The sequence below is a fragment of the Macaca fascicularis genome, chromosome 1 (genome assembly GCF_037993035.2).
Source record: "Macaca fascicularis isolate 582-1 chromosome 1, T2T-MFA8v1.1".
Classification (NCBI taxonomy): Eukaryota; Metazoa; Chordata; class Mammalia; order Primates; family Cercopithecidae; genus Macaca; species Macaca fascicularis.
The window spans coordinates 108,058,020-108,074,957 of record NC_088375.1 but is presented as its reverse complement, the minus strand read 5'-3'; the positions used below and the strand labels follow the sequence as shown (position 1 = coordinate 108,074,957).

Genomic DNA, 16,938 nt, shown 5'->3' with positions numbered 1-16,938 from the left:
AAAGACACATGATCATGTTATGTTCATTGCAGCCCTTTTCATAATAGCAAAGATGGGAATCAAACTAATTGCCCATCGATGATAGACTAGATAAAGAAAAAGTGGTACATACACACCATGAAATACTATGCAGCCATAAGAAGAAATGAGACTGTGTCCTTTACAGCTACATGGATGGAGCTGGAGGCCATTATCCTTAGAAAACTTATGCAGAAACAGAACACCAAATATGGCATGTTCTCACTTACAACAGCAAGTTAAATGATGAGAACACATGGACACATAGAGGGGAACAGCAGACAGTGGAGACTACCACAGGGTGGTGGTCATGGGGAAGGAAAGGATCACAAAAAATAACTAATGAGTACTGGAATTAATACATGGGTGATGAAATAGCTGTCTGATAAACCCCTGTGACACAAGTTTACCTATATAACAAACCTGCATATATACCACTGAACTTAAAACAAAAACTTTAAAAAAGCAGATGCCAAAGAGGATGCAAAGAAAAATGTCTTATATGCTCTTGGTGGGAATGTAAATTAGTACAGCTGCTGTGGAAAACGTTAAGATTTATCCGTAAAACTGAAATAGAACTATCATTCAATCCAGCAATCCAACTACTGTGTATCTATCCAAAGGAAAAGAAATCAGATTATGAAAAGGATGCCTAAACTCCCATGGTTATTGCAGTAGTATTCACAATAGCAAAGATGTATAACCTAAGCATCCATTAACAAATGAATGGATGAAGAAAAGGCACAATACAGACACAATGAAATACTATTCCATTGTAAAACAATGAATGAAATCCTGTCATTGGAAGCAACATAGATTCAACTGGAGGTCGCTATGTTAAGTAAAATAAATCAAGCAGAGAAAGACAAATATTGTATGTTTTCACTCATATGTGGGAGCTACAAAATTTGATCTATAAAAGTAGAGAGTAGAATGATAGATAACAGAAGCAGGGAAGGGTGTTCAGGGGAGGAAGAATGATGAAACACTGGCTAATGAGTACAAACATAGAGATTTATAAAAGGAGTAAGTTTTAATATTTGATAGCAGAGTAGCATGACTACAGTTTACAACAATATATTGTGTTTTTCAAAATACTTAGAAGAGAGGAATTAAAATATTTCCAACAAAGAGAGAAATAATGAATGCTCAAGGTGATGAATGCCCTAAATTTCCTAATATCTTGACTTTATCATTACACATTCGATCCACATAACAAAATATCACATGTACCCTAAAAATGTGTGTAAGTATTAGGAACCAATAAAAAATAACATAACAGAGTCTTCTTATTTTTTATGTTAGTTACATCCAAGCCACTCTATTGCTGGAACACTATGGTAGTGGTTGTCATGGGGAGTGATGATGATGATGATGATGATGGTGATGGTGGTGGTGGTAATGGTGGAAACAATGATAATATGTAACTGCCAATAAACTTCTAAAAAGACAGCTAATTATGTGTCAGGCATTGCACCAACAAAATTTCAGATAGTAATTAGATTTATCCCAACACCAGTTTGTTAAGTATATGTTATTTTACTAACTTTGCAGTAAAGAGATTGACATTCAGAGAAGTTGTATATGTTCCTCAAATCAATCAAACACTAATTAAGGGAAAATAAAAGTGGTTTAAATAATATAGACATAATCTTTGGTATGACCCAAATTTTAAGATATTGACTGTGGTTGAAGGAAAGGTGGAAATAAACCCAAATGATTACATAATATTACTAATAAGGCAGATTTGAAAAGAAACAAAAGATCCATTCACAAATATTATGCATAGATACTTTATTCAGGGAGTGAAAGGAAAATGACAACTGCATAGGTGGTAGAAGCTCATGCCCAAGGGACAAACAGACACAGGAAACATCAACAGAATTCTCTGATGGTTCCCAGGGACAGAGTTGCTGGTGTTTCTTCCAAAGCTCTGGGAATTGGCACTGCTGAGGACTTCCTTTCTAAGTCTCCACCTGGACAGTGGCAGTATGGCAGCCTCAGAAAGGAAACCTTTTGCTATCAGGGGTCATCATGGGCAGATCATAGGCTAAGGGGAAAGAAGTTCCCTGTGTATCCCTTGATGGCTTTGACGAGAAGATGCAGGTGGAGCTGTGGAACGAGGTGAGCCAAATATCCTTATCCTTTCATGGTCCTGATGAATCCTGAAGCTGTTACTTGCTCTTGGGTGGACACTTTGGCTGGCAGGGTGGGGAAGGTGTCACCGGAGGATATTTCTGCTGGCACTGCTGAGGTGGGCAGGGCTCTGGACACTTTGGTGGTGGGCAGGGCTCAGGGCACTTCGGGGGTGGACATGGCTCTGGGCACTTTGGCGTGAGGCACACAGGAGGTGGCTGGCAGGGCTGCTTGCACTGCTGCTGTTGGTAAGACATCCTGCTGAAATCTCAGAATCTGAAAGAAATGATATGACAGTGTTCACGGGAAAGGAATCCTCCAGAGAGAGACGCCAAAGCTTATGTAATACCATGACATATTATTAAAGCTTATGTAATACCATGACATATTATTTCTCCAATCTCCAAAAATTTATTTAAACTCTTAGCTCCCTTTTCATGACTTCCTGTCTTCTCCTTTCCATTTTAGCAAGTTGCTTCATCGGCCCTAGGAAATCCTGCCTTTCCTCATACAATTTCTCCAAAGAAAACATCCCTGTAATAAAGAAGCAAGCATGTTTTTCCATGAAAATAACATCTTCAGGAAAGGCAGTCACAAGTTCAGACCCCCTGGGCAATCTCACAAGCTATTCCTATCATCATTATCTGTTGTAAAGCACCGGTGGGTTGACTTGGGCACAGAGTAAGGGCTGTTCAGGAAGGAGTGCAGGCTCTCACACCTGCTAAGACACAACCCTTTGAAAAGGACACCAGGAAAATATGGAAAAGAGAAAAATACTTCATCCCTTTCTTCAAACAAAGGCTTTCCTATTAACTTCTCTGTTCATATGGACATATAACTGCATTTTTTTGAAAGCAATATAAAACACTGCATCATGTAGTATAATCCTGTAGTTCCATTCACTAAGTACCATCAAACCTATGACCATAGGTTTGGATCTGCCAAACTTGCCGTATTCAGATTACATTCAACATTTCAGGGCACAAAGAACAGAGGAACTCAAGGAAGCAGACTCACCAGGTTCTCCAAAGCAGATCGGTGCTCAAGTACCAGGAGTTTAGGAGTTGTAGAGCACAAAACCTCTTTATAGGGCCTGCTACCCCACCCAGCAGGAAGGGGAACTACCTAAAACTGGGCTGGTCCAGCAATGTCCCAACTGAAATGCAAATTTATCCATTACTGGCATGACAGGGATGCTCAAATTGGTAAATATCCTGTTCTGGCATCTCTCTACTGGATTAAGTGCTCCTGACTCATGGACGCTCTGCCTTAGATCTCAATTTCAGTGACTTATGGCAAAGAGGGACTTGGGAGATTCTCTAACTGGTGGTCAAGGGCTCTCTTTCCTGACTGGGGGCAATGAATGCTTCCTGTCTAACATTCCCTAAATCATAAAACTTCCTGCCCTGATCCACTGTAACTGAATGCCATATTGTTGTACATGAACCCATCTCCACCTGGGTTTTCCTCGTACAATTTGCCAATGTGCTAGAAGGACGGACAGACCTAACAAAGACCTGAGTTCTGGCCCCAGATTTTTTTGCTAAGTTGTATGACCACAGCCAGGTCAACCCTCCTCCCTGGAATTGTAAACAGAGGAGCATCATACCTACCTCTGGTTTTGAAGGCACTGACCATATCTTGCCTTCTGTTGACCCTGATCAAGCCTGAAATTTTCTGCTCCACCTCTATCTTTCTCTCACAGAACCCCAGATTTTACGTATATTCCTTTCCTCTTTGAGGGCTGTCTTCTACAACCCTCAAAGGGGCACTTGTGTCCCAGGATAGATACCAGAGTGAGATCCAGTCTCTCCAGTACGTTTACCACTGCTGCCATCAAGGACTTGTACTAGAGCCTTTTCATTTGTAAAACTGTACTTTTATTCACCACATTAAGGAAATGGAGAAAAGGGAAACAAGGTTACAAGCATTCATTTTAAATATTTGTATTGAACCACGCCTGTATGTTTCCCTGTGAGCATCCTATAGAGAGCAAGATGCATAGACTCACAGTATGTGATGTAAATAATTAGAAGTTTTCCACAATAGAGGTCAGAGCACTTAACGTCTGAAATCAAGGGGAAAACATAAACAAAGTGTGATCCTATGTGTTTGCTTTCTCTACAGGTTTTAGTGTTTGAAAGACAGTATTATTTTATTTGTTTGTATGTTCTTCCATTGTCTTTTCCCAAAGCCCTCCAGCCCCACAACTTGCTAGATTATCAACTCACATCCCAATGTATACCTCTCATCTGACCTTTTTATCATTGTTCACTCAATACAAATGTTATTCATGTGAATGTCTTTCACATCTTTTTAAAACTCTTCCTGTAATCAATGGGACTTACTAAACATTGTATATTAAACATTTAAAATAATGTTGCTGGAGCTTTCTCATCTGGGCCAATGATCAGGAAGCTTTCCAAGAATGTGGTTTTATAATTGAAGAAGAAGAAGGAAGAGGAAGATAAGGAAAAAGAGGAAGAAGAGTGACTCAAATTCTTTGGAGCACTCACCAGCTATCCTCCAGATAGAGCAAGAGCACTGAATCAACCCAGCATCACATCCCTCAGTTAAGCACGTTAGGTTTCCAGATCTGCAATTGCTCCAGTCTATGAAGAAGGGCTTTTGGCCAAGATCTCCACTGGCCAGATGCTACAGAAATAGAACTGTCATGTCAGCACCTTTGCGCCAGGTGTTTACAAATAGTGTTCTCACCAAATACTTCCTATAGACCATTACACATGCCAAGCACAGTGGGTGAAGTAAACAGACTTCTCTCGATAGGTCCCCTACTCCTCCCCAGAGCCTCACATCACACCTACAACACAAATCCTTAGAGAAACGTCTGATTTCTGACATGAAAAATTGGAGAATTCTCTGCCAAATGAGATCACTGTGTGAGATAATACAGTTTGGGTCACTCCCTGAGACTGCCCTTCTGAGGACACCCCACTCAAACAGGCTGCTTATGGCAGCAGTGCAGGCACCAGAGTGGCAGCAGCCCTAGTGCCCCCAGCATCTCAGATAGGCTCACTTTACAAGTTGAGGTGGCGAACTGGAAACTCACAGTTCCCCACTACATGAAGAGCGGCCACAACATGAAGAAGGGCAGCTACCAGTCACAGCTTCCCCTAGTTATGACATCCAGGCCCTGAGACATAGAGCGAGGTATACTTCACACACGCACACACACAAACACATACACACACACTCACACCCACAGACCATGTGTCTTTATCTGTCATCTATCTACATGTGTAAAGAGGTTAGCTTTATGTTCTTTAAGAGTCTAATAGCTTTAGGTTCATTCCTATTACTCCTACTTCATAATTTTTAGGGGATCATTAAGTATGAATTATTAGTACTTAAAATGACAGGAAAGAACAAATAACTTTAACATTTTCTGAATCAGACAGTATATTTGAATTTTATTAATTATATATTCACTCATTTGTGTTTGTGTATGTTTATAATGCTATGAAGTTTACGTCACGTACATAGTGTTCGCTAACTACTACTACAATCGAGATACACAAGTATTCCATTTCCACAAGGCTTCTCTGCTCCCCACTTATAGTCATAACCACCCCTCCCTTCCCAAATACTTACCTCTGGTAAATATTACTCTTTTATCCATCTCCATGATTTCATTATTTTAAGAATATTTGAGTGAATTTATACATCACGTAACCTTTTGAGAACTGCTCTTTTTTTCACATAATATAATGTCATGGCAGTCCATTCACTTTGTGCAAACACTTTTAATTTTGTCTAATACTTGATTCAACATTTTATCTCACATTTCAATACTATACATTCCACTAAACAAAATAGTACTGGCAAATAAAATTTTAAAATTAAATAGAAAAATATTAAAAAACAGAAATTATGGGAAAATATAATTGATATGTTCAGAGATATGCTAACTGCAACTCCACATGCATATCACATATCTGCCTTCTGCTTTTATTTCTGAATGAAAGGCTAAGCCTCCATTGTCCTTCCATGCTGAATCTGATAAATTACAGAACATACATATCATAGAATAGTGAAGATCATTAAATTGGATGTTTTGGAAGATTAATATAATTTAAAATATTCTAATTGTACGAAAAACATATGTAAAGCATGACAGCATTTTCATCAACATTATTAAAAGGTAGGAAACATGAAACAATATATTAAATGTTATTAATATATGGCTGGTGAAATTACAGATGATGTTTATTTTCTTGTTTTACTTTTCAGAATATTCTCCAAATGTTACCTATTATTGAGGAAGGAATCTTAAAATTCTGCTTTGAAAAGCTGACAAGAGACAAGCCTGTCCATTGCTCAATTAGTGAGATAATGGTCTTTTTTCTTTTTAGCATTTTTGGTCAGAGATCAAGGGTGGGGCTGGATGCAAGTAGCAGTGTTATAGCTCTACATTTGATCACATCCCTTCTAAAATCTCTCTTGAAGAAAACCCCAATAATATCCCCCGTCCTCATAGCAGTGACATATGTACACAGAAGCCACAGACACCCAATAGCCATATGTATGTGTAAAAAAGTTCACCAAAATTGGTCGATCTTCTTAGGGTAAAAAAAACAATCAGGAAAGAGTTTGTCTACTATCCAAGACCCAGACAGATAGAAATCATAAAATTGGCCATAATATGATGAAACTGGAAGTAATAGATGATGGGTAGATAGGTAATAAAGATAATAGAACATAGTGATAACAATAGTACCTACCACTAAATTGTCATGAGAAAAAAAATTAAATCAGAGACTGCATATAAAGTACTTAGCACAGGCTACAGATAGTACTCAAAATAGTAAAGAAACACATGGTTAATTAAACAGAGGCAAAACATAGATTTCAAGTTGTTTATGGTTAAGAAAGGTATTAACTTTCTCTTTCAGATTGTTTATATCATCCCTATTTTAAGTGTGTGCCAGAAGTTTTTAGGAAAAAGCAAATGAAAATATATGATTTGAATGAAGTGTGCAGAAATAATAAGATGGGCTCTTCTGCACATTTGTTCTTATGTATTAAAAATGAGAGTTAACCTAAGCAGAAACTTAGAACAAAGGATAGAAAAAAATGTTTTAATTTGTCCATGTTATTTGAGCTCTCTACGGACTTCCTCTCAATTCAGTTAGTACAAGAAAAAATAAATCTAAAAACAATAAATAGCAGTATGTTGATTTGTTGATTCACAAAATATTAACATGTATAGATATTTTTATCCTGTGTAAAAATATATATAATAGTTTGTTCTGTGTGAAAAAAATATATAATGTTATCTCCCATTTAGTCTACTGTTACTGTGGTTAGCTGTTTAGGACAATAAAAATATTGCTCATTTAAATATCACAAACTTCTGCTGGCAAATTACCTAAATTTTAGCTGAATCCTTATAAAAACCTGAATACCTCATTAGCACTAATCTTTCCAAAGTGTATAAACCTTATAAATTCTACTTTTATTTTCTCTTTATGTTAGACCTGAATATTTAAGAGCAAAATTTAAGAGCTATTAGTAATATAAAGTACTTCAGTATGCTTAGTGTTAATGAGATTAAGAAGGCTATGTGGTAAATGATGGAATTAATCAGACACTTCTTGTAAGAATCTTTTCAACACAGTGAATGTGCATAGGCTGTGATCTCCCTCAAAAAAAAAGTCAAAAGGAAAACAAAGAAACACAAACAAAATTGTGAACAAAATTTGGAGAGAAAAGACTGTCTGAATTCTAACATAGGATGAGAGACCTGAAAATTATACTGTTAGTTGGAGAATGGTTAAATAAAATATAAACACTATAAAAAAAATCCAAACTAACTTACAATCTTAAAAGATAAACATAATTTTATAATATGATCCCACAATAGCACATTCAAAAATTGATCTAGTACATTTTAAAATATCTCAACAAAAAATAATGTGCATTCAAATACTTACAGCAGCTTTAGTCATAATATCCACTACTTGTGATCTACCAAGATGTCCTTCAATAATTGAATCAATAAACTGTGGTACCTCACAACCAAGCAGTCGAATGCTGTGCAGTGATAACATGGAATGACGTGTCAAGACTCACAAAGACGTGGTGGAATTTGAAATGCAAACAGATACGTAAGAAGAGTCAGCCTCAAAGGCTGTAGGCCCCTTTATGTGATTTCTGTAAAAGGCAAAATTACACTTCCAAAAAGTGCAACAGACTCCAAGTTCAATGAATTCGGTGGCACCCACCATGACACACATTATAATCAAATTATCAAAAGAGATAATCTTGAAAGCAGTAAGAGGGAAGTGAACCATCATATCTAAGAAATCCTTAAGAAGTAGGTGACCAAATGCTCATCAGAAACCTTGGAGATCAAGAGGTAGTGGGGTGACATATTTAAAGCCCTAAAAGAAACCACTTTCAACCTAGAATTCTATACACGGCAAAACTGTCCTTTAAAATGAAGGCAAAATTATGGCATTTCCAGAAATGAAAACTTGAGGCATTTCATTGGCCCTGGATTTTGTGTATGAGAAATTATAAAGAGAGATGCTCAGGTTGAAATAAAAGGATGCTGGAGAGAAACTATATGAAGGTATAAAAATCTCTGATAAATGACACTGGTATATAAAAGCCAACATTATTGAAATTTTAGCTTGTATCTCCACTTTTTACTTTCTACAAGGTTTAAAATGCAAATAAATACAATATAATTACAAGTCTAAGTTAGTGAACACACAATGTATAAAGAAGTAATTTGTGAACTCAGCATAAAAATAGGATAGGGCTGTATGAGTCAACTTTGCTTTTTTTTTTCCTTTTTGACAATCTCACTGCCTCACCCAGGGTGGAATGCGGTGGCATAATCTTGGCTCACTGCAACCTCCACCTCTGAGCTCAAGCAATTCTCTTGCCTCAGCCTCCTTAGTAGTGAAATTACAGGCATGTGCAACCACACCCAGGTAATTTTTGTATTTTTAGTAGAGACAGGGTTTCGCCATGTTGTCCAGGCGGGGTATGAGTCAACATTTCGATGCAATTGAAGTTAAATGAGTGTTATTTCAAATAGATTACTATAACTTTAGGATATTATATATTATCCCCATTGAAATCACAAAAATATTTTCGAGTATACACAAAAGATAAAAGGCAATAAACTAGTTTCACTACAAAAAATCAAATAAACATAAATCAGACAGTAATGAAAAACAAACATTATACAGAAAACAGTAAGTGCAGAAAGAAGACCTTCTTTATCAGTAATTACTTTAAATGTGAATGAATTAAATTCTCCCCACCAACACAAATTAGAATAAAGAATCAAAAAGAAAAAAGATTCAACTATTTTTTGTTTAAGAGAGTAACTTTACAGCTAAAGACACAAAGGAGGTGAAAGTAATAGGATGGAAAAAGATATTTCATGTAAATAGTAGCCAAAAGAGACCATAGGCGGCTACATTAACATCAGACACAATTAACTTTAAGATACTGTTGAGAACTGTTATAAGGACACATGTATTGATAGAGATTTATTCACCAAGAAAATATAGAAGTTATAAACATACATTTACTAAACATCAGAACTACAAAGTATACGAAGATACAGTGAGAGAAATTAAAAGAAGTTGATAGGTCTATAATAAATGTTGAAAACTCAAATAATTCACTCTCATTAGTGAATTGTGAGTGAATTCTCATTAGTGAATTATCATGGCTAGAATAATAGAAGTTTGAAAAAATAGAGGACATAAATATATAAGCCAATCCAACCAAATAGGCAAATATAGAGCACTCCACCCAACAACAGCAGGATACACCTTACAGTTTTCTCAAGAGAACATGGAAGAACACTCTCCAGGATAGACCACATATTAGGCTACAAAACAAGTTAGTATATTTTAAAAGTCTAAAATCATGCAATGGACTTTTCCAATTACAAGGAAATAAAACGAAAAACTTATAATCAAATTAAAATGGCAAATTTCACAAATTTGTGGCAATTAAACAACACACTCTTAAACAACCAACAAGTCAAATATGAAATCACAGGGAAAATTAGAACTCACTTGAGACTACTCGCAACAAAACACACCATACCGAAACTTATGGGTTGCAGCAGAAAGCAGTGCTAACAGGAAAATTTATAGCCATAACCACATACATTTTTAATGAAAAAAGAAATCTCAGACCAATAACCTCATGTTACACTTAAGAAACTACAAAAAGTAAAGTAAGATAAACCCCAAAAAAGAAAATATGAGCCTAGCATAGAGATACTAATAAAAGACAAGCAAACAGTAGAGAAAAATCAATAATATTAAGTTTTATTTCCTTGAAAAAGTCAACAAATTTGACAAATCTTTAGACAGATTAACTACAGGAATAAAAAACGATGTAAGACTCAAATACCTAAATTCTTTAAAAAAAGGAGTAACGCTACTACTGATTTTACAGAAATGAAAACAATCTGAAGAGGAAACCATAAATAATTCTATGTCAGCTTATTAAATAACCCAGTTAAAATGAACAAATTCTTAGAAATATACTGTCTACCAAACCAAATCATGAAGAAATAGATAATTTGAACAGATTTATAATAAGTAAGGTGATTGAATCACTAATCTAAAATCTCACAAGAAAGAAAGGTGTTGAACCAGAAGGATTTACTGGAGAAATATATGCCGATCCTTCTCAAAATCATTCAAAAAAGAAAACTGAAAATAGGGACTACTTCCTGTCTTGTTCCATGAGGTCCGCCATTACCCTGACACAAAAGTCAGAAAAGGCACTACAAGAAATGAAAACTACAGAACAATATTCCTCATGAATATTGGCGTAAAAAAGACTCAAAAACATTTAGAATCCCAGATAATTCTTTTGGCTCTGGGCAAGATGGCCAACTGGATGCAGCCAGGAAGAACAGCTGCTGCTAAAGCACCAAGATAACAAGTGCACTTCCAACAGATATTCAGAGGGAAGGCACTGAGAGTGAACCAAGGGAAGACCCAGAAACGAGGCTGAAAAGGAAAAAGTTAGGAGCTCTGCCCGGAGACACTACACACCAGGACTGGTTCCTGGCCTCCAGTGAATCCAGGGGAACAGCTGAGATGAACTGACAAGGAGCAACCCACTCTCCCCATGGGCCTCTGGAATCCCGGCAGGAGGCGACTCCCTCAACCACCAGGGACACTCCAGTTGACAGGGAGAGCTGCTTAGAGAAGTGACAGGGACAGCATGCCAGCTGATGTGGAGCTCAACAGGTTTGGTGGGGGCTTGTCTATAGTGGAACAGGGCTAGGGATGGCCATCTCCCTAGGCTCAACTTACTCACCCAGCAGACTTTAGCCCTTGGGGGACTGTTGGACCTGAACTCTGCAGGGCAATCTTGCCCTTCAAATGGCACCAGTCTGACCTAAGCACTTCCTGGTCAGTTGGTCTCTCCTGAGGTGCCAGTCTGGATGCACTTGTTTCTAGGGCAAACTTGGGGGACCTTGGGACCCACATTTTAGCCTCTGTGCTGGGAGATCACAGCTAACAAATGGAGAACTCCAGTAGGGCAGCCGCCCAGGGTCACCCACAGGCCCACCTGCTCACTCCTAACACTGCAGCTTACCCTGGGCCCAAAGTAACACGCCATATCACTTCGCCAGCAGGTGAGTGCATGAGTGGGTTTTGCTTTCCTCTCCTCACCAGTATATGTGAGAGTGTGCATCCTGCCCTGTCACTGCTGCACTACTGCTGAGAGTACAGTCAGCCCATTCTCCCTGGTGATAGCCATTGCAATCACAGAGCCAGCCAATCCCAACCTTGCCAGTCCACTGCCCATGCCAGTGAATACCCTTGTGCCAACACTGCCATGGGAGTGAAACTAGGCACTGAAAACAATGGAAATTCTTGCACCCCAAACAACCACCCTAACTGCAGCACACAGAAAAAGGGCACAGACCTGCACCCACCAGCACCCTACCATATACCAACAACACTACAAGTGTGACAACACACACAGTAACCAGCAGGGACCCCCTACACCCCCAAGCCACATTGCCTCCACCATTGTGGTGAACATCCCTGCAGAGGCAGGTACGCTAGCACCTGCAAGAACACTGCCCCCAGCCCAATAGTATGCACCCTGCCATGCTGCCACTGCTCTTGGCACATACAAACAAGAATGGACCCCACTGTCACCACACTACAAAACAGCTTGGCTGACACCACTCATCAGAGTGTAGTGAACAGGGTTCAAGGAGCACCTCAGTCTCCATAGCACAGTGGATTCCTAACCTGGGGGAGCCAAAGGACAAAGTCAAGCCTGACACAGTTCCCTCAGAGTTATGGCATGCAGTCCAGGAGTTGGGAGCTGAGTGTTGGGACCCTAAAATATTTCAGAAATAAAGTCAGTCATCTGAATTGATGTTATACCACAATCACAACCTCAAGGTTATCAAATGAGATAAAAGGAATTAAAAGCCACCCAAATGTCAGCAACTTCAAAGATTGAAGGAATATAAGCACATGAAGATAAGAAAGAATCCGCACAAGAATTCTGACAACTCAAAAAGCCAGGGTGTCTTTGTTCCTCCAAACAATCACACAACCTCTCTAGCAAGGGTTCCGAACTGAGCTAGAATGGCTGAAGTGGCAGAAATAGAATTTCGATATGGATAGGAAGGAAGATCATTGATATGTAAGACTATGATGAAACCAAGGAAGCTAAGAATCACAATAAAACAACACAGGAGCTGACTGACAAAGTAGCCAGTAAAGAAAAGAACATAACCTACCAGAGAGAGCTGAAAAACACTACAAAATTTATTGTTTGTTATGTTCTAATGCAATCACAAGCATTAATATCTGAATAAGCCAAGCAGAAAAAAGAATCCCAGAGCTCGAACACTGACTTTCTGAAATAAGACAGTCAGACAAGAAAAGAGAGAAATGAATGAAAAGGAATGAATGAAGCCTTGGATAAATATGTTATTTTATAAAGAAATCAAATTAGTGATTCATTGGTGTTGCTGAAAGAGATGGGAAGAGTGTAACCAACTTGAAAATGTGTTCCGAGATATCATCCATGAGAACTTACCCAATCCAGCTAGAGAGGTAGACATTCAAATTCAGAAAATGTGGAGAACCCTAGCAAGATACTACAGAAGAACATCATCTGCAAGGCACATAATCATCAGATTCTTCAAAGTCAAATGAAAGAAAAAATGCTAAAGGCAGCTAGAGAGAAAGGTCAGGTCACCTATACAGGGAAGCCCATCAGACTAACAGCAGACCTCTCAGCAGAAACCATATAGTCCAGAAGAGATTGGGAGCCAATATACAACATTCTTAGAGAAAAGAAATATCAACCCAGAATTTCATAACTAGTCAAACTCAGTTTCATAAGTTAAAGAGAAAAAAGATCATTTTCAGACAAGCAAAGGCTGAGGGAATTTGTTATCTGTAGAGCTACATTACTAGAGGGAACAGTAAATATAGAAAGACAATTACCAGCAACTACAGAAACACACTTTAGTACACAACCAGTGACACTATAAAGCAACCATATAAACAAATTTTCAGAATAACCAGCTAACATCATGACACAGTCAAATCCACATGTATCAATACTAACCTTGAATGCACATGGGATAAATGCCCCAATTAAAACCCAGAGTGGCAAGCTAGAAAAAGAACCAAGATCCATTCGTATGCTGTCTTCAAGAGACCAAACTCACATACAATGACCCACATAGGCTCAAAGTAAGGGGACGGAGAAAAATCTACCAAGCAAACAAACAAACAAACAAACAAACAGAAAAAAGCAGGGGTTGCCATCTTAATTTCAGGAGACATTAAACCAACAAACATCAAAAAAGATTAAAAACAGCCTTACATAATGGTAAAGGGATCAAATCAACAAGAAGACCTATCTTAAATATATATGCACCCAACACAGGAAAACTCAGATTTATAAATCAAGTTCTTAGAGACCTTCAAAAAGGCTTAGACTCCCACATAATAATAGTGAGAGACTGAAACATCACATGGACAGTATTAGACACATCATAGAGACAGAAAATTAACAATGCTACTCACTACCAAAACTTAGCACTGGATCAAATTTACCTGCTAATAATCCATAACTGTCCACCTAAAAACAACAGAATATATATTCTTCTTATTGCCACATGGCACATAGTCTCAAATCCATCACATGATAGGATATAAAACTCTCCTCAGCAAATACAAAAGGACTGAAATCATAACAACCAGTTCCTCAAACCAGAGTGCAATGAAATTAGAAATCAAGACTAAGAAATTCACTCAAAAACATACAATTAATTAGAAATTCAGTAACATGTTTCTGAATGTCTTTTGGGTAAATAATCAAATTAAGGAAAAAATCAAGAAGTTATTAAGCTACAAAGCACCGGAATCTCTGGGCCACAGCTAAAACAGTGATAAGAGGGAAATTTGTAGCACTATAACACAGTGAAACCCCATCTCTGCTAAAAATATTGCAAGCTACACATCTTATAAAGGTCTAAGATCCAACATCTATAAGGAATTTGAACAAATTTACAAGAAAAATAAACAACCCCTTTGAAAAGTGGACAAAAGACAGGAACAGACACTTTCAAAAGGAGACATACATGTGGCCAAGAAGCATGTGAAAAAAAGTTCAATGTCACAGATCACTGGAGAAATGCAAATCAAAACCACAGTGAGATAGAGTCTCATACCAGTCAGATGGCTATTATTAAAAAGTCAAAAAAAAAAATAAGAGGTACTAGAGAGGTTGTAGAGAAAATAAATGCTTATACACTGTTGGTGGAAGTGTAAATTTATTCAAACATTGTGGAATACATGGTAGTAATTACTCAAAGAACTAAAATTGAAGAACTACCATTACAACCAGCAATCCCATTACTTGGTATATACCCAAAGGAATATAAACCATTCTATCATAAAGATACATGAATGTGTTACATTCATTGCAGCACTATTCATAATAGCAAAGGCATGGAATCAAACTAAGTGCCCATCAATGATAGACTAGACAAAGAAAAAGTGGTACATATGCACCATGAAATACTATGCAGCCATAAGAAGATATGAGACTGTGTCCTTTACAGGTACATGGATGGAGCTGGAGGCCATTATCCTTAGCAAACTAAGCAGAATCAAAAAACCAAATATGACATGTTTTCACTTAAAACAGCAAGTTAAATGATGAGAACACATGGACACATAAAGGGGAACTACAGACAATGGGACCTACCACAGGGTGGTGGTTATGGGGAAGTAAAGGATCAGATAAAATAACTGATGGGTACTAGAATTAATACCTAGGTGATGAAATCGCTGTATGATAAACCCCTGTGACACAAGTTTAACTATATAACAAACCTGCACATGTACCCCTGAACTTAAAATAAAAGTTTAAAACAAAATAGCAGGTGCTGAAGAGGATGTAAAGAAAAAAGTCTTATATGCCCTTGGTGGGAATGTATATTAGTACAGCCACCATGGAAAACAGTAAGAAGATTTCTCAAAAAAAAACTAAAAATGTAACTATCATTCAATCCAGCAATCCAACTGCTGTGTATCTCTCCAAAGGAAAAAGAAATCAGATTATGAAAAGGATGCCTAAACTTCCATGGTTATTGAAGCACTATTCACCATAGCAAAGATGTGTAACCCAAGCATCTATTAACAAATAAATGGATAAAGAAAATATTGTATGTACACACAATGAAATGCTATTCCATTGTAATAAAAAGAATGAAATCCTGTCATTGGAAGCAAAATGGATTCAACTGGAGGTCATTATGATAAGTAAAATAAGTCAAGCAGAGAAAGACAAATATTGCATGTTTTCACTTATATGTGGGAGCTACAAAAGCTAATCGATAAAGGTAGAGAGTAGAATGATAGATACCAGAAGCAGCAAAGGGTGTTCAGGGGGTGGAGAATGAAAAAACACTGGTTAATGAGTACAAACATAGACATACATAAAAGGAGTAAGTTTTGTTTGTCAAAGATCAAATGGTTATAGATGTGTTATTTCTAAAGCCTCTGTTCTGTTTCATTGGTCTATATATCTGCTTTGGTACCAGTACCATGCTATTCTGGTTACTGTAACCTTGTAGTATAGTTTGAAGTCAGGTAGTGTGATGCCCCTAGCTTTGTTCTTTTTGCTTAGGATTGTCTTGGCTATGCAGGCTCTTTTTTTGTTCCATATGAAATTTAAAGTAGTTTTTTCCAATTGATGGGGATAGCATTTAATCTCTAAATTACTTTGAGCAGTATGACCATTTTCATGATATTGATTCTTCCTATCCATGAGCATGGAATGTTTTACCATTTGTTTGTGTCCTCTCTTATTTCCTTGAGCAGTGGTTTGTAGTTCTCCTTGAAGAGGTCCTTCACATCCCTTGTAAGTTGTATTTCTAGGTATTTCATTCTTTTTGTAGCAATTGTGAATGGGAGTTCACTCACGATTTGGTGCTCTGTTTGTCTGTTATTGGTGTATAGGAATGCTTGTGATTTTTGCACATTGATTTTGTAGGCAATACCATTCAGGACATAGGCATGGGCAAAGACTTCATGACTAAAACACCAAAAGCAAATGCAACAAAAATCAAAATTGACAAATGGGAATCTAATTAAACTAAAGAGCTTCTGCACAACAAAAGAAACTATCATCAGAGTGAACAGGCAATGTACAGAATGGGAGAAAATTTTTTCAATCTACCCATCTGACAAAGGGCTTATATCCAGAATCTACAAAGAC

General features: G+C 37.5%; 1 protein-coding gene across 1 annotated transcript; it reads right to left on the bottom strand.

Moving 5' to 3' along the window:
• Window positions 1-1,946: 1,946 nt before the first annotated feature.
• Window positions 1,947-2,431, bottom strand: LOC135968624 (small proline-rich protein 2E-like). Its single transcript, XM_065536198.2, has one exon. The coding sequence runs from the start codon at window positions 2,409-2,411 to the stop codon at window positions 2,193-2,195; it is 219 nt and encodes a 72-aa protein (XP_065392270.1). The 5' UTR covers window positions 2,412-2,431; the 3' UTR covers window positions 1,947-2,192.
• Between the last annotated feature and the right edge of the window lie 14,507 nt (window positions 2,432-16,938).